This window comes from Gigantopelta aegis, chromosome 3 (genome assembly GCF_016097555.1).
Source record: "Gigantopelta aegis isolate Gae_Host chromosome 3, Gae_host_genome, whole genome shotgun sequence".
NCBI lineage: Eukaryota > Metazoa > Mollusca > Gastropoda > Neomphalida > Peltospiridae > Gigantopelta > Gigantopelta aegis.
The window spans coordinates 87,161,320-87,188,461 of record NC_054701.1 but is presented as its reverse complement, the minus strand read 5'-3'; the positions used below and the strand labels follow the sequence as shown (position 1 = coordinate 87,188,461).

The window sequence follows — 27,142 nt, the reverse complement described above, 5'->3', positions numbered from 1 at the left end:
AGGCCTAGCCGAAATGGTCACTATCTGTGATGAGAAATTGTTATATCATTTGTGTATGTATATTGCAGGCCTAGCCGAAATGGGCACTATCTGTGATGAGAAACGGAGCTGTTCCATCATTGAGGACAATGGGATCAGTGCTGCTTACACCATTGCTCATGAACTCGGACATGTGTAAGTACAGTATACATCTGCAGGGGCAATTACAGGATTTCAAAAAATGCACCTCTAGTATACCAAATAACCATAGTTTAAAAATGTGCTGAGGTGTCATTAATCAAATATTCCTTTCATTCGTTTCTCTGTCTTTATTATGTCATTTGGTCTGTTGGTCTGTTGGTTATATCATAATACAGGTAAACCTGAGGTGTGTTCAGGAGGGTGTGATTACAATTGCTCGCTAGACTGGTTTTTGTGCATGATAGACGATGGTACCAGTCAAATAGTTCTTAAGTGCACAACCTTCTGAACATGCCATGATTCTTACAGTTGCCGTTTAATGTAGGTTTTATTGTAACATAAAAAAACAAAAACAAAAATAACCACAGAAATTGACTGGAAGATGCCAATAATGTTTGCTTTCCAGTAATAATATGAATTGCATGCATGTGTTATAGTGTGTTTATTACTAGGCTGTTGGTAAATAGTTTAAAAACAGGATAAAATCTCCAGACAAATGCATTTCTTAACCCTGCCTGTACCAGGCACATGCAGCTAGGAATGGGTCCTGATGGACTAAGTCTTCTAGGAAATATGTTCCAGTTGAATATATTTTCACAGGAAACTGTTTCCCTTTACACATGCATTAAAGCATGTTTACTGAACGTCATTTATAAGATGTTAGCTAGTCGCTTGTGTTTTCATATTCTTGTATTCTGATACATGTGAATGTGAATAAATATAGCTGGTGTATTGTTTATGTTGTAAGGAAGCATTTCCATGTGTTTACCACATTTGTAGCCCAGTGCTGTAAATGGGTTGATTGTGTCAGTGTGCCACGAGTTATATTTATCAAGCAAAAGTTCATGTAACATTTGCACTGTGTATGAGTTATCCCAATAGACAATTTATATTTTTTCATGTTGAGGTGTTGTTAAACAGTCATTCATTTGGACTATACAAAGTCCATAGAAGGATATTGCCATCCTCTTAGCATAACAGCATAACTAAATTTTAGAGCTGTTGAAACCAATGGAAAACCCCACTATTTTCATAGAAACAAAAATGAATTCTTTAAAAATTATTTTATCAAGAATAAGAAGAACAAATGTTGTTCTTCTTGTTTTTGTTCCAATAATCTTTAAAGAATTAATTTCTGTTCATATAAAAATAAGGTTTTTTCCCATTGGTCTCAAAAGTTCTAAAAATAAGTACTACAAATAGGCAAGTATGCTAAGGGGCTGATGATATTTGTTTTTATTAAACTAGTGTGCAAATATGCAGTGGGATATCTCTAGCCACTACTAAAATGAAAGGGTGTCTCACAATTTCATTTTATATTAAATGGAGTGTGCTATCCTGTCTGTGGGATGCTGCATATAAAAGATCCCTTGCTGCTAATCAGAAAGAGTAGCTCATCCCATGGTGGCAGTGGGTTTCCTCTCTCATTACCTCTGTGGTCCTTAAACATATATAAATGAGTTGAGTGTATTATTAAATAAAACAATCCGTCCTTTTTCCTTTTTTGATAGTATACTGTGGTGTTTATTCCTTTTGTCATTTTATTTTCATTTCAACTTATTTTCTTGCTTATATCCAAATAAGGTTCAAGCACGCTGTCCTGGACACACACCTCAGCTCTCTTGGCTGTCTGTCCAGAACAGTGGGTTAGTTGTTAGTTGGTTTGTGGTTAGTGAAAGAGAAGAGGGTGTAGTGGCCTTACACCTACCCATTGAGCCCTTAAGAACTCACTCTGGGTTGGAGCCAGTACTGGGCTGTGAACCCTGTACCTACCAGCCTGTAGTCCGATGGCTTAACCACTGTGCCACTGAGGCCGGTCTTCCTTTTGTCTTGATGATCAGATCTGTATGTGTAATCAAGGGGGATAACTTTAACCCACTGAGGTCGCTGGGTGCATTGTTTAATAAAACATTCCTTCCTTTTTCCTTTTTTGATAGCATACTGTGGTGTTTATTCCTTTTATTTTCTTGATGAGCAGATTTGTATGCATAATCAAGGGGGATAACTTCAGCCCACTGAGGTCTCGGGTAGGTTTAATCAAAGTAACGTTTACCATAGTTTAACACCCAATAGCTGATGTATTGTTTGTGCTGGGGTGTCATTTATTCATTCGTTAATCAAAGTAAATCTTTTTTTTCCAGGTTCAGTCTGAGTCATGACGACAACACCAAGTGTTCTGGTCTGGAGACGAGGTCGGGGAAGAAGTACCACGTGATGGCACCCACACTGGACTACGACTCCAGCCCCTGGGACTGGTCGCGGTGCAGTGCCAAATACCTGACAGAATTTATTGAGTATGTTACTTTTTGTCATCTCTAGCTAAACATCCCAATAACCAACGTGCTTATTGTACAGGGGTGTCATGATATATTTACTTTCTAGGAAAACATAGAATTTCTCACTGTGCTACACTAAATACCTCACAGAATTTATTGAGTAGGTTACTTTTTGTAATTTCTCACAAAACACAGACTTTACTTATATAAGCATACCAGATGGGGGGGGGGGGAGGAGGGGATGAATGTCAGTGGATCAACTGCCCCATTCCCTACCACACTGCTGGAGCAAATATCAACTGCCCAATTCCCCACCACACTGCTGGAGCAAATATCAACTGCCCAATTCCCTACCACACTGCTGGAGCAAATATCAACTGCCCCATTTCCCCACCACACTGATGGAGAAATTCTTCACAATCGGGCAAAGACGATGGAGTTGTTTCGACAAAAAGAGCTGGCCTGAAAAATTTTCACCATGTTTTTTCCATAATTTTACTCACAATACCCCCACCCCCTGCCTCCAAATTAGAACCTATATGCCTGGGTTTACTTACATTTCTTTACTTTCTAAAGTTGGGATGTAGTTTAGTGGTAGAGATCTAGCCCTCAACCTCAGTGGATACCGTTCTTTTTTTCCCATCACAACCAATTCTCCATAACTGGTACATCTAAGGCAAAGATTTGCACTGTCCTGTCTATGCCAAAGTGCAGATAAAAGATCTCTTGCTGTTTTTTTCAATAGAAGTAACCTAGCTGACAGAAGTGGGGTCTGAATGCATTTTAAAATTTTCAGTAGAAATATTTTTCCTCATCTAAATATGTTTATGTGTTTATTTTTTAAATGTAAAAATGTTCATGCTAAGCTGTTGGCCTGTTTGGTGTAATCTGATACGTTACACTATCAGCAAAATTGAAAATGGTTTTGCAATGCGTTTTCAGCACACTCTGACAGTTATCGCTCATTATCACTTTTGTTTATTGCCCAAGTGCTTGCTGCATTTTTTTAAATACATGTCTACTTGGTTCTACAAAAGTGCTTGAAGATAAGTTGTGTTATGTTTCAACACCTTTTTAACAACATAGCTTATTCATTTCGTATTTTGTTACTCCGACAGTTTGACACAAATATGTTTTAAACTTGATATAATGTTTTTTCTCCAAAAATTAAACACCTTCATGACAGTGTTGTCTGTCATCATCAGATTTCATTTTGCAATTGTCTCCTATTGTAACTCCCAAAGACTAACAGATCTTTTTTAATATGTAATTAAAATTACATATTAACTGATTTTGTTTTTCTTTAGAATATCTGTGTCTGCATATCCAATGTGTTTCTGGTCATCCTCATGTTTGTTGATATTTTGACATGTATTTTACCATTTCACTGAAAATAGTTTCACTCCTTAAAAATGTGTTTCCTCTCTGATTTAGTATATCTCACATAAAAGAGTATTTTTCTCTTGGATTGAATATGTTACATACCATAACCTAAAATAGCATTTTCCCCTGTAATTCAGCATATCACATAACCTAAAATAGCATTTCCCCCTGTAATTCAGCATATCACATAACCTAAAAGAGCGTTTTATTGTTCCCCTTTTGTGCAGTGCAGGTCTTGCGGAATGCCTGCTGGATAAGCCGAGGGTGCGCAAGTACCACCAGAAGATGACAGCGGCCATGCTGCACGCCCCGGGACAGCTGTACGACGTCAACAAGCAGTGCGAGATGGTCTTTGGAAAGGGATATGTTCTCTGTCCACACATGGTGAGTTCTCTGTCCACACATGGTGAGTTGTTCTCTGTCAACACATGGTGAGTTAGGATATGTTCTCTGTCCACACATGGTGAGTTGTTCTCTGTCAACACATGGTGAGTTAGGATATGTTCTCTGTCCACACATGGTGAGTTGTTTTCTGTCAACACATGGTGAGTTAGGATACGTTCTCTGTCCACACATGGTGAGTTGTTCTCTATCAACACATGGTGAGTTAGGATACGTTCTCTGTCCACACATGGTGAGTTGTTCTCTGTCAACACATGGTGAGTTAGGATATGTTCTCTGTCCACACATGGTGAGTGTCTTCGGCAAGACATATGTTCTCTGTCCACACATGGTGAGTTGTTCTCTGTCCACACATGGTGAGTTAGAATACGTTCTCTGTCCACACATGGTGAGTTGTTCTCTGTCCACACATGGTGAGTTAGGATACGTTCTCTGTCCACACATGGTGAGTTTTCTGTCCACACATGGTGAGTTTTCTGTCCACACATGGTGAGTGTCTTCGGCAAGACATATGTTCTCTGTCCACACATGGTGAGTCGGTCTTCTCTGTCCACACATGGTGAGTTGTTCTCTGTCAACACATGGTGAGTTAGGATATGTTCTCTGTCCACACATGGTGAGTAAGGATATGTTCTCTGTCCACACATGGTGAGTTGTTTTGTCAACACATGGTGAGTTAGGATATGTTCTCTGTCCACACATGGTGAGTTGTTCTCTGTCCACACATGGTGAGTTAGGATACGTTCTCTGTCCACACATGGTGAGTTAGGATACATTCTCTGTCCACACATGGTGAGTTAGGATACGTTCTCTGTCCACACATGGTGAGTTAGGATACGTTCTCTGTTCACACATGGTGAGTTAGGATACATTCTCTGTTCACACATGGTGAGTTAGGATATGTTCTCTGTTCACACATGGTGAGTTAGGATATGTTCTCTGTCCACACATGGTGTGTGTCTTCGGCAAGACATATGTTCTCTGTCCACACATGGTGAGTTGTTCTCTGTCCACACATGGTGAGTTAGGATACGTTCTCTGTCCACACATGGTGAGTTGTTCTCTGTCCACACATGGTGAGTTAGGATACGTTCTCTGTTCACACATGGTGAGTTTTCTGTCCACACATGGTGAGTGTCTTCGACAAGACATATGTTCTCTGTCCACACATGGTGAGTCGGTCTTCTCTGTCCACACATGGTGAGTTGTTCTCTGTCAACACATGGTGAGTTAGGATATGTTCTCTGTCCACACATGGTGAGTAAGGATATGTTCTCTGTCCACACATGGTGAGTTGTTCTCTGTCTACATATGGTGAGTTAGGATATGTTATCTGTCCACACATGGTGAGTTGTTCTCTGTCCGCACATGGTGAGTTAGGATATATTCTCTGTCCACACATGGTGAGTTGTTTTGTCAACACATGGTGAGTTAGGATATGTTCTCTGTCCATACATGGTGAGTTGTTCTCTGTCCACACATGGTGAGTTAGGATACGTTCTCTGTCCACACATGGTGAGTTAGGATACATTCTCTGTCCACACATGGTGAGTTAGGATACGTTCTCTGTCCACACATGGTGAGTTAGGATACGTTCTCTGTCCACACATGGTGAGTTAGGATACATTCTCTGTTCACACATGGTGAGTTAGGATATGTTCTCTGTTCACACATGGTGAGTTAGGATACGTTCTCTGTTCACACATGGTGAGTTAGGATACGTTCTCTGTTCACACATGGTGAGTTAGGATACATTCTCTGTTCACACATGGTGAGTTAGGATATGTTCTCTGTTCACATATGGTGAGTTAGGATATGTTCTGTCCACACATGGTGAGTTAGAATACATTCTCTGTCCACACATGGTGAGTTGTTCTCTGTCCACACATGGTGAGTTAAGATTTCATTCTCTGTTCACACATGGTGAGTTAGGATACGTTCTCTGTCCACACATGGTGAGTTAGGATACATTATCTGTTCACACATGGTGAGTTAGGATACATTCTCTGTTCACACATGGTGAGTTAGGATATGTTCTCTGTCCACACATGGTGAGTTAGGATATGTTCTCTGTTCACATATGGTGAGTTAGGATATGTTCTCTGTCCACACATGGTGAATTAGGATACATTCTCTGTCCACACATGGTGAGTTGGTCTTCGGCACGGGATACGTATTTATTTTCATGTGTACATAAAGATATAAGATAATAAATAGTTATTAAAGGTAAAATTAGCCATTAGTACATGGAGTCAGATTGGAACTAGGTCAGATTACACGTTGTGTCAAAGGTACTCCATGATGTTTTTTTGTAAGTCTAAAAGAAAACCTAAACCTAATTCTAACCCTAATCCTAAACCTAAGTGTTCTAGTTGATTCGATAATTAGGTTGATGTATCATGTATTAGTTGTAATCAAGTAAACCTAATGATCAAGTAACCATCACCTGATGTGTACTTGTGTTGTTGTTCAGTATATGTGATGGAAATAGACTGCTGTTTAAATCACTTTTATCCTGCCACCACCGGTTCTACTCACAGAATAGGATGACGGGTAAAGCAAAGTTATATCCTGCTACTAGCAGGATATGACTTTTGACATCACTCTTGTGACATCACACGCATAGCTACATTACAAAATCGCTCATTTGACCTCTAGGTCATCGTACAATGTGGTTGAAATAACAGAAATAATAGCTTTTCCCCTTAATTTTTATGGTCTGCAGAATAAAGATAATAACTAGTTAATGACATCAGATATCTGCTTTATCCTGTTCAGGCCGAATGAGAAATTCCACTTGGCAGAGTCTTGTGGAATTTCCCATTCTTACCTTCACAGGATAAAGCAGATATCCAACGTTATTAACTAGTTATTCTCTATGTATTAATGATGTTTTGTCATTAAGAGAACATTTGTTAAAATTGTTATTCCTTCTAAGTTGTCTACCTATCTGAAGACACTGTGACAAGAAAACAATTTGTTGTTTCAGCAAACGTGTGAGCGCCTGTGGTGCACCAACTCTTCCCACAAGTCATCTGGATGCAGGACACAGCACATGCCCTGGGCAGATGGATCAACGTGCATGGACCCAAGAAACAAGGCAACAATACACTTTCTCTTCTTTGTGTTCTTTTACACAGTCACAAAAATAATAATAATAAAAAATAATAATTATGGGATGGTGCATATAAAAGATCCTTTGCTGCTAGTCGAGGGGAGTGGCCCATGAAGTGGCAGCAGTGGGTTTCCTCTCTCAATATCTGTGTGGTCCTTGATCATATGTTCAATGCCATATAACTGTGTTTAAAATGTGTTGAGTGTGTCGTTAAATAAAACATTTCCTTCCTTCCTGTAAAAAAATTATGCACCAAGGTGTGTTCAGGAGAACAAAACACTCATGAACAAATTGACTGGTTTCCAGCATATCTTCTTTTGTCACATTCATTTAACATTATGTGTAAAAACCAGTCTAAGAGATGATTAAAAGTGTTTTGCCTCCAGAACGTGCTGAGGTATTCACGGGTCTGTGCATATAAAGCTTGAAAGTCGAGGCTGAAACCTTTAATAAAATCAGGCCTATTTTATTTTATTTCATTTCATTTCAACTAATTTTCATGCTTTTATCAAATTGAGGTTCAAGCACGCTATCCTGGGCACACTCCTCAGCTATCTGGGCTTACTGTCCACGACAGTGGGTTAGTCATTAGTGGTTAGTGAGAGAAGTTGGTGTAGTGGACTTACAGGGTGTATACTACCAAATCGGATCCCATATGTGCAACATATCAATCGACATAAACGCCACAGAAATAAATACTACCACCCCTCACCCTTAAAGTGAATCAGAAAAAATTGGGGGTCAAGCTACTCATTTGTCAGATAATGGGTAGCATCTATGGCTACCCTAGTTCCACACAAAATTTGAGTACTTTTTTTACAGGTACCCCATACATGTTTCAAGCACAAGGCTACTTGACACAGTGGTACTAGATGAAATAAAATTGCATCCATTTTTGGCCTAGATGAAACTATTTCTTTTTTACAACCAACAAACTCACATTTATCACCAATCACAGGACTTGTGGTGTTCACTTCTCTATCAAAAGTTGGGTGCACCTCGAACTTTGACCCAGCCGGAAGTTATTTGGTTTAGTACTACCTAAACCTACCCACTGAGTCGTTAACTTATTCTGAGTCAGAGCAAGTACCAGGATGTGAACCCAGTACCGACCAGTCTGAAGTCCAGTGGCTCAACCACAACATCACTTGAGCCTGTAATCTGCAACATATTAATAGCATGTAGTCCAAAATCTTAATTTTTACAAAAATTTCAAGTGTTGTCTTTATATTTCTCTAGGGGCGAGGCGTAGCCCAGTGGTACAGCGCTCGCTTGATGTGTGGTCGGTTTGGGATCGATCCCCGTCAGTGGGCCCATTGGGCTATTTCTCGCTCCAGCCAGTGCACCACGACTGGTACATCAAAGGCCGTGGTATGTGCTATCCTGTCTATGGGATGGTGCATATAAAAGATCCCTTGCTGCCAATCAAAAAGAGTAGCCCATGAAGTGGTGACAGCGGGTTTCCTCCTTCAATGTCTGTGTAGTCCTTAACCATATGTCTGACGCCATATAACCATAAATAAAATGTGTTGAGTGCGTCGTTAAATAAAACATTTAAAAAAAACCCACAATTATTTCTCTAAGCATTTGCCCTCATTTTAAACCATAAAATAGATAAATGAAAAAAAATTCTCAATAGATTTTTATATTCTAGCATGTTTTAAGTTAATATCACTTATATATAGTTGTTATTGCAGTAGTTTTTCAAAAGCTAAGTATTACGTCTTTTGTTAACAGCACTGTAAGGAGAAGAAATGTTGGTGTCGGCGAGGGGAGTGTGTGATCAAGATTCCGCCCAAGACTCTCAGCGGGGGCTGGGGAAACTGGCAGAAATATGGCGTGTGTTCTCGGTCGTGTGGAGGTGGGATCAAGACCAGCATCAGGAAGTGTGACAGTCCCACGTACGGTGTTATTATCTTCTCTTCAACCTCCGAGGAAATATTAATTTGTTTGGTTCTTTTTATTAAATGGATTGAAATGTGTCAACTTAAAATTGTAATTCATTGGTATACTTTACCTCTACTTGATGTAATCAATGGATGTTTCCTACTGGGGTGTTTGTAAACATCCATCCATCCATCCTTTCTTCCATCCATCCATCCATCCATCCATCCATCCATCCATTTCTTCCATCCTTCCATCCAACAAAAGCCCACCCACTTATCACATTAGAATGCTAATGCAGAGTATACAATGAAATATGTCAGTTGGCCATTTAAATCTGTGCTACCTAAGTTTGTTTAATAATCTGTCTAAGATCTATGAATGTTTTTATTTTATTTCTAGTCCTGCCGATGGAGGGAGATACTGCTTGGGAAAACGGGTCAAATACAGATCATGTAACACCAAGGTCAGTACTCACAGTTTCTGTATTTGTTGAATTACGTTTTAATGTCAGCTCGAAAAACAGATATTAGCTGATTTAGTTTTGGAAGATTCTCTAGTCATTATATTATTGCACTGGGACAGGTACACATTAAATGAAACAACCCAGCACAAAAATACACATCACGTATTGGGTACACATTAAAATGCATTATTTCTTTATCAATAGATCTGTTAAATTTATATGCATTAATGCATCAAATTTTGAAACAGTGATTTGCTTTCCTTAATTTCAAAATGTACAATATTTTATATACAGTTGAATCCTGTTGTCTTGAACACCGTCGGTGCTCAAGAAAGTGTTCCACCCATCAGGACTTCGTGTTTGGTTCGAGCGTTACAGTGTATTTGACTCTTGCGAGTTCGACCCATTGAAATTCTACTGTATTTTTTTTTTAAATCTCATTTTTGACTATACATCAACACTGTTGGTTTAAGACTTTGGCTGCTTCTCTTGATAAGTCACTAAGTCTTGTTTTTGCTTGTAGTTGTTTATATAGTTTTACTATACTGTAAAAGCATTCACTTTTTAAAAAACCCAGTATTAAAAAAATTAATTCTGTCATCATTATTGAATGATATTAAATGTAAATTCAGTGACTGCTGTAGATAATAAATACTTATCATTTAAATCACCAGATGTGTTTTATTTTTACTTTTCACTCAGGCTTGCCCACCAAGTACCATGGATTTCCGGGAACAACAATGTGCCAACTTCAGCAACAAATACCACATAAACGGGCTGCCACCAAATGCATTGTGGGTGCCAAAATACTCAGGAGGCAAGATTTTCTTTATACATTTTACTTATGTGTGGAAATAACCTGAGAGAACATTGGAGAAGAATTTCAGTTCTAATAGTGTAATTAAGCAAAATATTTCCTTCCTTGAGAAGTGAAAGACTAATGTGATTGTTTGCCAAGATATAATAGAATTTATGCTATTTTTAGAAGAATCAATATTTGAAAGAAATGGTTTATTTAACGATGCACTCAACACATTTTATTTATGGTTATATGACGCCAGACATATGGTTAAGGACCACACAGATATTGAGGGAGGAAACCCACTGTCACCACTTCATGGGCTACTCTTTTCGATTAGCAGCAAGGGATCTTTTATATGCACCATCCCACAGACAGGGTAGTACATACCACAGCCTTTGATGTACCAGTCATGGTGCACTGGCTGGAGTGAGAAATAGCCCAATAGGCCCACTGACAGGGATCGATCCCAAACCGACCGTGCATCAAGCGAGCACTTTACCACTGGGCTACATCTCACCCCTGAATCAATATTTAGGTAAATGAATGATTGGATTGCAATGGATTGGTGGGTAGATGGTTTAGGTAAATGAATGATTGGATTGCAATGGATTGGTGGGTAGATGGTTTAGGTAAATGAATGATTGGATTGCAATGGATTGGTGGGTAGATGGTTTAGGTAAATGAATGATTGGATTGCAATGGATTGGTGGGTAGATGGACTGGTAGGAATTGGGAAGGATTGGAGAGATGGATTTGATTGAATTTAATTAGATAGATTACTTCAACTTCTTCAACTTCTTTATTCACATAAAGACCACCAACGGTGGTACATGTGCCAAGGTGGATGGTGGCAATATACATGTATAACATACTGTACATACATATAATATATACTGCTACAAATAATAAACTTAATTACTGTTGATCTCTACATTTTGTCATTATAAGACTAACAAATTTACTAAGTTTTCGTAATCTTGACAGCCGTTTCTCTTGCAACAACATAGAAAACTTATAGAAGTTTTGTCGTGTTATAAATTCTTTTTTTTTAAATAATTTTCTTTCTGTCAAAAATGCAGGACATTCAAACAAAGCATGATATTCATCTCCTACACACTCATTCTGGCATAATGTACAATATCTTTCCAAGTAAGGGATGTTACTCCAACGACCTCGTTCTACAGGTAATAAGTGGTTACCAGTTCGAAATTTAAGCAACGGAAGTGAAACAGTTTTTGGCAGAAATATGTAAAATTCTTGATTAAATTCCGGTTTAATACAATTATAAATTTTACCTTTTGAGGTATTTAACTTATTACTATTCCATTCTTGGCGAAATTGATCTTTAAGTCTTGTTTCTATTAAAGATATCAACCATCCTTTACTTGAGAAACCTTGTTGTTGCCACACAAAACTCAGCCCACAATTATCTAAAATACGTTTAACATTATCTAACCAAGGAGACATATATCCGTTACAATATTTATATAATAAATTCTTATATAAAATAGAGATTAATTTATTATCCTTATCCAAAATAATTTTACACCAATATGATATTATCCTTTTATATATTTGTAAACGAATCGGCATTTTACCTGTTTCTCCATACAACATATAATTAGGAGTGTTTTTCTTTAATGTTAAACAAATTTTAATAAAATTACTTTGTAAGCGTTCAAGAATATCAATATTACTATATCCCCAAATTTCAGAACCATATGTCATAATTGGTATAATCATATGATCATAAGCTTTAAAAATGCAATCTAATGGCAAACTGATATTTCTAGATTTTCTTAATAAGGAAAAAGTTGCGTTAGAAGCCTGTTCACTTAAATGTTTTATAGCTTGGGTATACTTTCTATTTTTATTGAACTTAATTCCAAGGTACATATAACTATCAACTATGTCAATAACAATATTATTAATATTAAATTGAAATTTCTTTTGTTTTGTATATCCTGAACCAAAAATTAATACTTTAGTCTTTTTGTAATTAACCTCTAAATGCCAGTCTTCACAATATTTTTGAAAACAATTCAATATATATTGTAAATCAATATCATTATCAGAAAAAAGTACTGTATCATCTGCATACAATAACAACAATAACTTTAAACCATTTTGGAGCACTACATCAGATCGCACATCCATTACCGTAATTCCTTGACAATTATTATATTGTAACCAGGTCTCTAAGTCATTCAAAAACAAAGAAAATAATAATGGCGACAAATTTTCACCTTGTCTAACACCTTTTTCACATGGGAAAAATCCAGATATTGTATTATTATGAGCAATACATGATTTAATATTACTATACATATTTATAATTAATGTCATTATTTTACCAGTTATTCCATAAGTGATCAATTTTTGCCAGAGTCCAATTCGCCAAACATTATCAAATGCTTTTCTAAAATCAATAAAACAACAAAACAATTTTTTCTTTGACGATTTTAAAATATCAATTATGCTATGTAACACAAACATATTGTCTACTGTTGAATAACCTTTTCGAAATCCTGCTTGCACCTTATTAAGAATTTTATTTTCTTCAATATATTTTGTAAGCCTAAGGTTTATAACCGAGGTAAGTAATTTCCCAAAACAGCTCAATAAAGTCAGAGGTCGGTAATTTTCTGGATTAGTATCGTCTCCTTGTTTTTTAAATATAGGTTTTATAATTCCAATTAGCCAATTTTCCGGTAAAATACCTGTTTCTAAAATCAAATTAAACAATTCGAAATAGAAATTAAGTAATAAATCACGTGTTTCAATTAAATATTCATTTTCTATTTTATCTATTCCTACAGCTTTTCTGCATTTTAAATTGTTAATAGCATTCATAATCTCATCCTTAGTTATTTCTTTATCAAGTTCGTTTGTATCCAAATTTTCTGGAATTCCAAAATCAAACGCTTCATCATTCGAATTACTATTCAGATTCTTAAAAAAGTCATACAAACTTTCTATATTAATTTTATTCTCTGTTCGTTTTGTTTTGGTGTTCAAAAACTTCCAAAATTGCGAAGGGTCTTCCTTTAACATACGCGTAAACTCGGTTTGTAATTTCTGTTTATGCTTCTTTAGATGTTTATTAACAACATATTTATATTGTCTATTAATAATTTTAACTTGTTCTTTTTCTCGTTCAGACTTTGTTACCATATATTTGTGTTTAGCCTTTTTAAACTTCTTTTTCATTTCTTTACATTCCGTCCCATACCAAGCATATTTTGGTTTTCTCTTACTTGAGTTTATTTTAAGCGCACCAAATACTTTCCGAGCGGTGTTAATAAAATGATTCGACAAATCAGTCACAATAGTATTCACAGTTTGTTCTGGGTCACTCTGACCTGCACGTGCAGACCGTGCCTGCTTCACCAAGCTGTCAATGAAAACCATGTCAATTTCTGTTACAAATGTGTTTGCTTCAGAGTCGACAAATCTACGAGGCCATCCTATTTTATTGTTAGTAGCTACCTGCTTTACTCGATTGTCATTAAACCTATCAATGCTAGATAAATATATTTCAACAGGTTTATGTACATCACTATAAAAATATGAAAATTCTAATATTTTAAAATTATTAATTAATATAGCTGATTCAAAAGATGCTATACAATAATCTAGCACACTGCAATCTTTACAAGTAGTTTCTCCAATATATTTATCACCACCCATCCTCCCATTGAAAATAAACATTGTAGTAGCTTTGCATACATCTAATAATAAATGTCCATATTTATCTGGATTACTCATATCTTGCGATACTCTGTTTACTAGTATATTAGGTTGAACTGAATATGATTGGATTGGATTAGATAAAATCAAATAGACTAGATTACACTGGATCAGATTGGATTGAACTGGACAGGACAGGACTGGATTGAATTGCAAGGAAGGAAGACATGTTTGATTTCACTTCATTTCATGTCATTTCAAAAAAAACAATAAAGAAAGAAAGATGAAATGTACAACACATTCAACACATTTGTATTTAGGGTTAATTGGTTAAGGACCACACAGGTAATGAGAGAAGAATGGATCTGTTATATGCACCATCTCACAGACAGGGTAATTACACCAGTTGTTGAATATTGGCTTGAATAAGATATAGCTAAGTAAGCCAACTGATGGGGATCGATCCTAGACTGACCAAGCATCAGGAGTGTGCTTTACCACTTGGCTTGATTGGGTTGAAATGGATTAGATTGGTTGAATGAATTTGTTGGATTGTACTGAATATATGACTTATAATCTGAGGCCCATTTCACTAAACATCGTAAGTTTACGTCTGCTACTAGCAGTTATACCGGTCGTGCGTTTTCACGCGTTTGGCATCAATTTCACGCAAAAATTATGGAAGCTGGAGTATTTTAAAGACAAAAGAAAATGAAATATGTGTTCTTCTAACTATATTTGTTGAACTACAATAGTAATAAAAATTGTGCTTTAGTCGTAGATTTATGTTTACTTGCAAAACTAGGCTTACGGTGTTTTGTGAAATTGGGCCCTGATATTTAACTAATGATGTTGTTATTCTCTCTGCCAGTGCGTCTCAAGGATGCCTGTAAGTTGCTGTGTCGCGCACAGACCACCAGCACCTACTACCAGATGGCAGACAAAGTGATTGACGGGACCAAGTGCGGACCGGACACGGACGACATCTGCGTCAATGGGAAGTGTCGAGTAAGTTTACTTGTTCACAAGTTGATATTCTTATTAAACTGATGGAAGGAAATAAGAGAACACATGGTATTGGAGTTTAATTTACTACTAATGTGGTAACTTTCATACTGTAAACCATCTTAATACTGTGACATGTTTATTTTCACAAATAGTCACCTTGGTGCATGTTGTAATTTTTGCAAATGACTGAAATTGCATTAAGTGCCTTCTAATCTTGAGCATTATGGCTATCCAGAAACGGGACCCGGGTCAGACATGTTCGAAAGCTTCGTGGTATATGAGCATGTTAAAATTACCTGCTACCGCATACCACACACAACTGTCTTTGATATACCAGTTGTGGCATGGGTTGCGATGGGGTTAACTCCAAGGTGGACTCTCAATTGAATAAGACTTTTAAGAGAGATGATATCACATCAATAAATGCATGAATTTCCAAAGAGACATTCCCCTCAAATCTGGTTTTGAAGTATTTCTAACAGTATGTTGAAGCAATATTATAGGTCCATTTTGCCACAAAGGATATGTATCTAAAAGTTGAAATTAAAGTCTATTGATTCAGAGATCAGAGGTTGGGGAGACCAGAGGACCCCCCCCCCCCCCCCCCCCCCCCACACACACCCTCAAAAAAATATATTTAAGTGTCCTTTTTTAAACCCCACTTACTTTTTCCCCACTGGGATGTCATTTTGACGAGTTAGTCCTGCAAAATATTTTTGGGATCTGCCTCTGGAGGTAATAATGTATGAACCAGGCTACAGATTTCCAAAACTATCTTAGCGCTATGATATTGTAAAACTGTCATAGGCTATGACGTCACTACAACACACACCGTACAATGGTTTTAAGATATTGTAGTGCTAACATAGCTTTGAAAATACTGGCCCAGAACTTGTATTTTGAAATATCAGTTGCAGCAAATAGTGTTATTGGATTTTTTGGTGGGGAACCCATCATCTTGGGAGTCTGGAAATACATGATAGCAGTCAAATGATGTATGCAGAAAGTTATGAAAAGCTGTAATTCACTGAACATATTTTGCACTGCCTAGAAACTAGTGTCTCCTGCTCTTAAACGGTTTTGTGATTTCAGCGAGCAGGTTGTGAAAACCGCCTCGGGTCTAGGATGAAGCGCGACCAGTGTGGAATTTGTGGGGGAGATAACTCTTCTTGTAGAACGGTGAAAGGAGCTTTTAACAACAGAATATATGGTGGGTGTTTGTGTCATACATATTACAGTAACACCTCTCTTTTTGTTAGCAATACTTATGCTGTTGTTTTACATTGTTTGTAAATGTTTATCCTATTACCTTTAAACTTGAATGGTCTAAGCTATTATCTCCCTTTAAGTTGTACCAGTCTGTATGCTGCCTCCCATTGTGTTCACTTTATATGACTCGGAGCTGAGTATTGGCTTAGAATGGTTTATCTGTGTGTAAATTAATGACAAGAAATCATACAAAAAACTACAATATTGTGAGAATTCTGTTTCGGTAATAGCAGAGAACCATACTTAGCCTAAAATATTGAGATGGTGAGATAATGCTTAGTACAACATGAATCAGTGCACAGTAATATACGGCAAGAGAAAAAAAGTCACTTTTAAACTTAAAAAGGGCTCTTTTGTGTTTTCAAGAGGAGGGACAACTGCTCCCTTAAAACTATTATTATTATCATTATTATAGTTTTATTTTTTAAATTATTATTTCCTTTTTCTTGTTTGAATTCCATCTCATTTCTTCCCGATATGGCAATTCCTCTTTCTTATCTTTCAACTTCTTTTTCTGTCCACCTCCACATGCCAGTCCTTATTTCTCCAGCTGCAGCAGGTGCTTGTCTCTTGTGGTTATCCATGCGACACACCTGCCATTCCTGATCATCTTTAGCTGTGGGCTTAGTCTGACCTCTTAGTATGGTGTTCAATAGTTATGTCTGGCATTGTTAAGAGACACTTGTAACTACATACTATACTCCCCTACTACCGGCAGTCATTAGTTAGTGCCATGGGTTAGACCAGCTTTATTAGCAGTAGAGGATGAGAATGTCAGGTTGGTGTTTATTATTATTATTATTTGAAATAAAATAGTTGAATATAATTTTTATTATTTTTATTTACAGGATACAACCGTGTAGTAACAATTCCTGCAGGAGCGACAAACATCCTAGTAACACAGAATGGCATGGAAAAGGCTAAAGATGATGACAACTATCTAGGTACAATGTTGCTCGTGGCTTTACCTGAACTAAACACACTTGACCATATCATTATATCTGTGTTATAAAGATTGCTATAAGACCTTTTAGAGTCTAACGGTGTTTACTTTATCAAAACCTAAAATAAAAAACATTTAACTATGAGGTCCCCAAGTTACTTGTGCATAGGATACTTTAAAAAAAGTCTTCCAACTTTTAACTAATTGCTATTTGTATAGGTGTGATTTAAAGTGTTGAATCTAGAATTAACAGTTTTGTGGAGCCCAACATATGTTTAATCCTTTAGCATCATGCTTTAGAAAAGTTTTAAGGTCCACACTAAAGTAAAGTCTGAATTGCTGCAAGCATGCACACAATGGAGGTTCAGCTGTTGGACCTTTTAGCTAAGATATGAGTAAATCTTCTTAAACATTATTTATTTATTATTTATTTAATATTGATTTTCAGCACTGAAGAATGCTCGTGGCAACTACATACTGAATGGAGACTTCATTGTGCGGACAGAGAGGTGGAAGATCAAAGTGCAGAGTGGAATTCTCGAATACAGTGGTGCTAATCAAGCAATGGAGAAAATTAATTCCAGTAGGATCATTGGAGAACCAATCACAGTAGATGTAAATATGTTCAGTAGGATATTTAGGCAACCAATCACAGTAGATGTAATATATTCGGCTGGACAGTTAAGAAACCAGTCACAGTAGATGTAATATGTCTGATGGCATTTTAACTCAATAAAAGTGTCAAGCAGCTTGTTGAAAAAAACAAATCTCTTTAAAAATCTGTCACATTAAATAATCTACCTTTGATGTTGTTCCTTTCTAATTAATAAGTTTCACTCTTGTGAAATAAACTATTTCCATTTAAACTTCTTCTTTTTAATGTATTGTAACCAAAACCTTGTGACATGTTATCCACAAACTGAATTTTGCTTTGTGAATTATCTCCCTTTGACAAGTATATTCTTTTGTTATAATTTAATATCTTTATTCAAAAACAGACAGGAGAATATAGTTTACATTCTAAATTATACATTCTGTGCCTATAATGTAGTTCCTTTCTAATTAATAAGTTTCATTCTGGTTCCATTTAAATATTGGACTTTTTTTCTCTCCAATCAGCTAAATGTGTTCCATTTGCTATGGTGAACTCGGTGCTTTGGTTTTTTTTGTTATGGGTATTATTGTGTGCAAATGTTTTTTATTAACAATAATAAAAAAAATAATATAATCAGAGTATTCTGTAACAAATGTGGTCATTGTAGGTGAACATTCCAATTTTTTTATTTTTTGACGTGAAATTGTTTAAATTTGCATTGTATTGCTTAATCATTATTCATATCATGAGCATAGCTCCTCTATTTCTTATCACTTCTATATTGTAAACACATGTCATACAAGAAGTATTGGACAGGTAATATATGAGGTTACATTCAGTAGATCTCTTTTGTATACTTACCTTGAATGGCAAAACAAACAGTCTCTTTGTGAAACATTCTGCTTATTGAGTAATAAAATATCAGATTTAGCATGTTTAAATACAGTGGCATGACCCTCAGCCCTTGTTTTGTTTTTCCTTTGACTCTTGACTTAAAAAATCAAATTTGACCGTAGGGAATTGTCTCCCTAGAAACCTTTGTCTGCAAATCAATATTTTCACAACACAAGTGGACTATTAAGATGAAAAGACCTGTCCTCTTGAACACTGAACTGCTTCAAAAAATTCATGTAATGGCATTTTTAATCATGCAGTTTTACAGTATTTAATGGTAATATTTGACTGTGTCCAATGATAAAACTTTGATGTTTTGTTTCTGTTGACATGAGATAACCAAGTTTGAGTGAATTTATTGAGAAGTTTGATGTTTTGTTTCTGTTGACATGAGATCACCAAGTTTGAGTGAATTTATTGACAAGTTTGATGTTTTGTTTTTGTTCACATGAGATACCCAAGTTTGAGTGAAGTTATTGACAAGTTTGATGATGTTTTGTTTGTGTTGACCCAGGTCCTGTCCGTTGGCCGTCTGCTTCCCCCGAACATCGAGTACAGCTACACGATCTCTGTGGGGCCGTACGTGACCTTCCGCTGGACCAACAAGGGCCCCTGGAAGAAGTGCAGCCGAATCTGTCATGGTGTGTAACGAGGGCACAGAAAACACTGACCACTTTAAAAGCAGCCTCAATACTAGATATGTGGGAAGATATGAAAACCTGATTAGATGTTTTGTACTACAGTAAAACCCCTCAAGACCGGACCCTCTGTAAACAGCAGCTCCCTCAAAACAGGATGTTTTACAGAGTCCCTTTTTAAAAACCAGGATAGAATTTAACCTCTCTAAACCAGATCCCTCTTAAAACTGGACATTTTTCTTGGTCCCAAGGGTGTCCAGTTTAGAGGGGTTTCACTGTAGTTATGTGGGAAATAATAAAAGCAGCACTTGATCTTGAACCATGCTGGCAACTTGTTTTTGCTGCTTACCAGTAAGATAAATTATGTGGTAGCAGTAGGCTTCTTCCCTTATTCTTTAGATCACATAACTGTTGTTATAAACCAACATAATGATCTTATAAGTTGTAATTCACCAATTTTAGCTTTGGTATTGTAAAACAAATATTCCTTCCCATTATAACATTTGACCACTAGAAAACTTATTTGACCACTAGAAAACTGACTTAATTTATTTGTTTATTCAATTTTGAAAAAAATCTATCTTACTTAATTCCTGATAGTTTTCAGTGACATAAATATTTTACTTCCTGCTGATCCTTCATAATCTTTTTAATTTCAAAGACAAAACATTTCATGAATATATATTCAGCTATTATAGTGTTTGTTTCAGGAAAACGAAAACGGAAAATAGTGTGTATTCGTGCTGATGATAATTTGCTGGTGTCGAGCAAACACTGTAAGGGCATGCCAAGACCGGAAAGGCTACGGGAGAACTGCAATACCAGATGTAATGTTGAGTAAGTAACAGTACTACTTTTCTCTGCAACAGAAGATGACTTTTGAAGCTCTTTTTTTTTTTAGACAAGTCTTTTTTTTGTTTATTGGATATTTTATTAATACTTTGGTAGTAGTCGATTATTAAGTCCTGCTGTTAGCAGTAGCTAGTGAGAATGTTACTCTTGGCTCAGTTTATCAGGAGAGGTTATAGGATTTTTCTAGAGAGGGATTCAGCATTTGGAAAGGGCATCTACTGTATTAGTATACTGACATGTTTGATCTATATGGTAATCGTTTACAGACCACAAATTACGTGTTTTCCACTAAAAACCATTGTATTTTTCTTCTAAACACTGGATGTTTTGAGGCCACATTGAATTTCTGGGATGTACACACATCCAACACCTCCCATTGAATCCTTGCCTTGTTGATAGTGTTAGGCTCTTACACTAAGAGTCTCTGGTTTAGATACTTTCAGTTTAGTTTAATCCCCTTCGAGCTAAGAAACCCATAAGGCTGTAACCAGAGATCGCCACTGCTGCCTGTCCTTTGCCAGCTTCTCCAGCAGCCCCCACCTCAGACTGCCCTCTCGGATTTCCTTCTCTACTGTCCTCCTCCATGTTTCTTTCGGTCTTCCTCGTTTCCTTTTTCCAGGAGGGGTCCTTCGGAGTGCTACTCTTGGTAAGGCTATTTGAGGCATTCTGATGACATGGCTAATCCAGCGCCATCTTCGGCGCTTGATCTCCGATATCAGTAAACATTAATTTATATGTTGCACTTACTGTAATCAATGGTGAATCTAAGGGGAGCCCAGACTCCCCTAAATTTTGCGAAAGATATAAATATTTTATTTAATGTTTTTCATTGTTTATGTTGGAGAATCTGAGGAATCCATTGGCCTCCTCCCCCCAAATGGATTTTCTGGATCCACGACTGGTAATGGTTTTCTGTTTTATTTTGAGATAGTTAACCCCAATATTTATTCCACTGTATCATTTATTCTTCTTACTAGATGGAAGGTTCTGAACGAGATGCCCTGTCCGGTGGCGTGTGGGAAAGCGATGCGAGCTCGGGTTGTCTACTGCATCACCAACGCTGATGGCACGCTGAAGATCACTGATGACAAGAACTGCCGACATCTCGGGGCGAAACCTGCGACGTATGTCGTGTGTCAGGGGAAGTGTCTGTCGACGTACTGGTCCTACACGGACTGGTCACCAGTGAGTTACTGCACTACTTGGCCACCGACCACATTTATTTACACCTTATGTTGCTATATAGCGTTAGTGGTTATAGCACTTTTATTAATATCAGTAGGCCCATGGATTTTTTAATGTACCTTTGCCTGCCTGAGCTCTTTCTCCCAGGATATTGGTTTAAACAAACACACCCACTAAACGTGGCCGGAGTACACCCATTTTACACAAAAAACACTACTTTTGCATAGGCCGGAATTACCACAGAAAGGTCTTCAATGTCAACAAGTTACACATGTTTACAAACTACATGCTCTCCCCACTCCACCATTCCCCCCCCCCCCCTCCTCCTTCCTGCCTCGGAATTGGTCACTGGTGATGTCAGAGATTAAGTCCGGGGTGGGTGTGCATAAACCTTGATTGGATATGGGCACATTAAAAAGGTACCCGTACCCGCACATGCTCTTCCCTGTCAACTTCAGTCTAATAGTTGCCACTTCAAAGCTGTCTGCCATGAAATAATCACAGTCAAACAACAGACTACTTGCATTGGTCAACCAAATGGAAAGATTACTGTGATCTTAGGCCACTTCAGTACAACGGGGCTTTTTTAAAATGTAAAAATTTATCACAGGGGGTAGCAGGATGGAATTTTTAACAGAATTTTGCACAGAACTAATTGTGACTAGCTTTGATGATGCAGTCGTTTTAATTTATATCTCAGGGATCAGTAGAGCAGTCGCAAGGGATGATTGAGTAATAGGATCTAACCCCTTTCATAGATCCATTCTCTGATACCACAACTGGTATATCAAAGACCGTGGTTTGTCCTGTCTTGTCTATTAGAAAGTGTATGTGAAAGATCCCTTGCTGAATTCTTTGTTAGGTATCATGCTTGAAATTTAAGTGGGGAAAAACATTGAAATAATTTAAAATAAAACTTGCAACATGATTAATTATTGTTTGACAGTGTTCTAAGACGTGTGGTGGAGGTAAGCAGTATCGACAGTCGCGGTGCGTGGATGATGAGGAAAACGATGTGCCGGATGAGCGATGCAGCAAAAAGGAACGCATTCTCTCACAGGCATGCAACGAACAGCCCTGTGCATTGTGGGAAACCAGCGAATGGACAGGGGTGTGTATAAAGGAGCATTCATTGTTATTTTCATCGATTGAAAAGGGTTATGTCTAAGGGAGCATTCTTTGTTATTTTTCATTGAATGGACAGAGTTGTATGTAAGGGAACATTCATTGTTTATTGATAATTTCCATAGGCATACAGGCTCCCATTTTTTTTAGGGGGAAAGGGAAGCTGGTTTTTGCCCAAATTAAACGAAAATGCCCGAATTTGGGTAACATCTTTCATTAATATTAGTATTACTACCAAACAGCTATATAGGGTTGCAAATGAATCATTAAGCATTTTCTTATGGATTAATACTAATATAATGAGTAGAACTGTAGTAGTGTTGGTATAAAGTGCTCCTACTGGCAGTAGCTACTGGGAATTTCCCTATTAGCTCATTTGGTAGAGCGCTGGACTCTCGTACTGAGAGTCCGTGGTTCGAATCCCCTCAGTGGAGGTTGATTTTTCTGTTACATTTGGAGCCAACATAGGGATTGAGCATATTCTTAACACAAGAATACAGTTATAACCCAGTCAGAACCTGTAACAGTTCAACTGCCCGTGGCCCACAGCTCTGGGACGTAGCTTCATTAGAGGTGGGGAATAGAGTTGGTATAAAGTGCTCCTACTGGCACTAGCTAGTGGGAATTTCCCTATTAGCTCAGTTGGTAGAGCGCTGAACTCTCGTACTGAGAGTCTATGGTTCGAATCCCCTCAGTGGAGGTTGATTTTTCTGTTACAGAATGATGGAAAGGTTTCGTGCCAGCTCATTTTGTCCAAATGTCTCCAACATTTTTGCGTGAATTCAAAGATTTGCTCCAGCACTGGGCCTGGGAGGGGTTGTCCCCTCATAAACCCATGTCTTGTATGATAATTTAAGTCATGTACTACAGGGTATTTGCACATCTTGTTAAAGTAGATTATATTTTTGCAGTGTTCTGTTAGTTGTGGGACTGGTAAGCGTCACCGCAAGGTGTGGTGTAGTCGTGGTGATGACATCGTTGGCAATAGTTTCTGTGACAACAAGAAGAAACCTGGAACGAAGAAGGAATGCAACATGGGCACCTGTCCTGAGTGGTTCACCGGCGGATGGGGACCGGTAAGTATAGTGTTGGAAGGATTATTCTTTCTCCCATCCCTAGCCATGCAAGACAGGCGTATTCCATGATGTCAACCCATGCGGAATAAATCAGTCTTGCATGAAAACGTGACTTCTGTTGTTTGAGCTGATATTAACACTGGGTGCCATCACGTAAATGGCAAAATAAAGCAAGAAATGCTTTTTATATTTCATAAAAACAAGGAAACCTGCTGTCATAATGAAATTATACTTTCATTTTCGGTATATACTTCTAGTATAAACCATTTTTCAGTGCGATCTTTTCAATGGTTATGATTATTTTAAATAAAAAATGTAGGTTTTTCACATTTTCCCAAAATGCTTGTTTGTCATCTACTGGATGGGAGAAAAATAGTCCTCCATTATGTATCCATGTGAGACAGGGCTATTCCACCCTTGGGTACATAATATGATGTTAGGGACGAGGCTTGCCGAGTCCCTGACAACAAATTATGTACCCTCGGGTGGAATAGCCCTGTCTCACATGGATACATATGAAGGATTCTTTTAATCAGCAGTATTATTACAGAAACATCCAGTCGATCAGTATATTACATCTACCCTCCCCCCTCCCCAATAAACAGAAATAAGTTCATTATTCTTATGTTTAAAGACTACATTTTTATGGCATATTGAAGTTAAGGAGAGGGGTACACATCCCAAGCACCCTCCCCCTGGATCCGCACGTTCAAGTGCATATCTTGCGCTGCTTTACTAATTTTTTCAAGAATCTATGAAGATCAGGTGCGGATGCAGGATTTTTTAATAGAGGGGATCTAAAACCTGTGGTTACAATTTAAAGGTCCTCGACAGGTGAACGGAATAAGTGTGCATTTTTCAGGTATTCTGTAATATATATTGTTTGACCAAAAATAGTCGGGGTGGGTGGGGGGTGTGCGTGCTGAATCCATGCTTGAAGATAAAGCAGTTATTCAGAAAACTGTTTTTACTAGTCTTGGGAATAAGTTGGAATTTCATCAGTTTGAACCAAGAATCCAAATTTAGTTTATGCAATTTGTTAAAATATAAATGAACTTTGGAAGGATTCTAATTATTAGGACTGTGCATCTATTGACATTTTTACTGGGATACAATTTAATAAGTATTAAATACAAGACAGATTTGGTGAAAACATGCTTTTGACTCAGCCATGTTCAGAGAGACATTTTAAAAAATATTAATGGTTTTGTCATTCAGATATACACAGACCATATGTCTGCATTATAGAAATTATAAGAAATGTCTTTGCTTGAAGTCTTACTCTCAGAAAACCTCAGTGATTACTGTTTGCCTATTTGTAGTGTTCATCGAGTTGTGGTAAGGGAGAGCACATGCGGGCGGTGCGGTGCCGGAGTCCGAGGGGGAACATCCTCATCGACAGTATCTGTGACGCAGCATCGCGGCCAATCGACAAACGATCCTGTTTCCTTGGCAGCTGTCCCACGTCCCCACCACCCACCACACCCACCACGGAAGAAAGCACCTCGGCATACTGGCGATTTGGAAGCTGGACAGAAGTGAGTGTTCCTTTAGGGATTTTTGTTTTGGATATGGTTTGAGTGTTTGTTAATTTTTCATTTTTGTGGCATTTTTTTCATGTTTTTTTTTTTAGTGTTTGATGAGGGCAGGATTATATCGTAGTTGAACTACTAAATGGCCAAACAAAATGCTAACTAAAAGTATATAAGAATTGTTTGTCATTTTAAAAAGTAAGTTACCGATGTATAGCAGTCAAATTTATAATTGTTCTTTATTGATAAAATTCACACAAAAAAATTACTAACAATTGAAATAGAGTAAAGTACTCTTATGACGAACCGGAAGGATAGCTAGTTTGTTATAGCAGTGGTTCATTGTACACACTTGTACAAGTGGGTTATTAATGTATAGGGATATAAAACAGGACTTTACGATTGGTTCATTCTATGCAGTAGTTCATTCTAAGCATGTTCGTTGTAAGTGTACTTTACTGTAATTACAAACAGTAACAACTCATATGGTATCTCATTTTAAATAATACACACATTCCACATGGCTATCTCACATGAGCTACTTCTATCTTTCATATGCAAATGTCAAAATAACTCTAAATCAAATAACCATATAGAATATTATGTGAGCTTCCATTTCGTATCATATTTTTGTCCCGAGTGAGCTTTAACGAGTGACAATGAAAATTATTTCATGAGGGACATAAACATGATATGAAATAGTAGTGAGTTTAATATCCTATTTATTTCCCATAATCAATCTTAACTTTTATCACTCGAACTCGTTTGGTTGATGTTCCTGTAAGGTTGTAGTGCGCCAATCGATGACATCATCGTGTGATGTCGAAGTGTTACATCCCACTTGGTGTTCTAATGGGACTTATCACTTTGATATGTACCAAGATATTTTTAATCATATGGGTAATAATATAGTTTATTAAATGGTCTGAGGTGCCGTTAAACTAACATTCCTTTCCTTTCCCATTAATTGTTTACAAAAACTTTCAATTTTTAGAGGCCTTGGACAAGACCTTATATATTACTATGACTTATTGTTTTCTTACTGCAAAACTAGTTATTTCTTTTTTTTTTTTTTTTTTTATGCATGTGATTTACATGTTTGAAAGCTTGTTGTTTGATTGTATTTGATTGTGTTTGGTGTTCAGTGTTCTGCGACGTGTGGGCCCGGAACTCATCATCGCTATGTGAGCTGCATGGACAATCAGGGTACACGGATATCAAACGCACTCTGCAGTCATCTGCCGAAACCCGTCAGCATGGAAACCTGTATCAGGAAACTGTGTGGAGAGTGGCGCTTGGGCACCTGGAGTAGTGTATGTATTAGTGGCATCATGTTTTTCTTTTCTTGTATTCATTTTATGTTTGAAAAGATGCGGTATTTGGATTTTCTATCTTCAATTAAGATTTATTGAATGTGATGATGTTTTATGTGAGCAATATTTTAGAAAGCAATATCTTGGAAAAGTACATATGTTTTCCATGCCATTTAACAGTAATTAATTTTTTTTTGTGTGCATTGTTAAAAAAAAAATTGTTTCCTTTTTTATGCATTTACGTAAGCAATATTTTTAAAAGCATCCATCCTTTATGATTTGAAAGAATTGTTAGAAATTTTGGAAAGTACTAGTAGGATAATTCTTACATAATGTGACCATAGATCCACGAAGAAATGAATTTTACAGCATTTATTTTTGTCACTATTTGACAGTTTTAAAACCTTGAGTGTATCCATTTTTTATAGTTTCAAAACACTTTCTTTTCATTTGTTTTATCATATAATTATTTTAATAAGACTAATGAAAAATGAAATGTTTAATGTGGTATACA

The 27,142-nt window shown here is 37.0% G+C and overlaps 1 protein-coding gene across 1 annotated transcript in view; it reads left to right on the top strand.

The window, feature by feature from the left end:
- LOC121368919 (A disintegrin and metalloproteinase with thrombospondin motifs 9-like) overlaps positions 1 to 27,142 on the top strand; it is a 129,710-nt gene that overhangs the window by 71,355 nt on the left and 31,213 nt on the right. The window contains exons 8-25 of the mRNA XM_041493678.1: positions 69 to 174; positions 2,322 to 2,474; positions 4,067 to 4,223; positions 7,231 to 7,341; positions 9,094 to 9,257; positions 9,643 to 9,706; positions 10,409 to 10,523; positions 15,070 to 15,206; positions 16,299 to 16,416; positions 17,324 to 17,419; positions 17,867 to 18,033; positions 19,422 to 19,548; positions 20,256 to 20,382; positions 21,375 to 21,582; positions 22,529 to 22,693; positions 23,619 to 23,783; positions 25,106 to 25,321; positions 26,461 to 26,628. Coding sequence (XP_041349612.1) covers positions 69 to 174; positions 2,322 to 2,474; positions 4,067 to 4,223; positions 7,231 to 7,341; positions 9,094 to 9,257; positions 9,643 to 9,706; positions 10,409 to 10,523; positions 15,070 to 15,206; positions 16,299 to 16,416; positions 17,324 to 17,419; positions 17,867 to 18,033; positions 19,422 to 19,548; positions 20,256 to 20,382; positions 21,375 to 21,582; positions 22,529 to 22,693; positions 23,619 to 23,783; positions 25,106 to 25,321; positions 26,461 to 26,628 — 2,564 coding nt within the window. The remainder of the gene's footprint in view (positions 1 to 68; positions 175 to 2,321; positions 2,475 to 4,066; positions 4,224 to 7,230; positions 7,342 to 9,093; positions 9,258 to 9,642; positions 9,707 to 10,408; positions 10,524 to 15,069; positions 15,207 to 16,298; positions 16,417 to 17,323; positions 17,420 to 17,866; positions 18,034 to 19,421; positions 19,549 to 20,255; positions 20,383 to 21,374; positions 21,583 to 22,528; positions 22,694 to 23,618; positions 23,784 to 25,105; positions 25,322 to 26,460; positions 26,629 to 27,142) is intronic.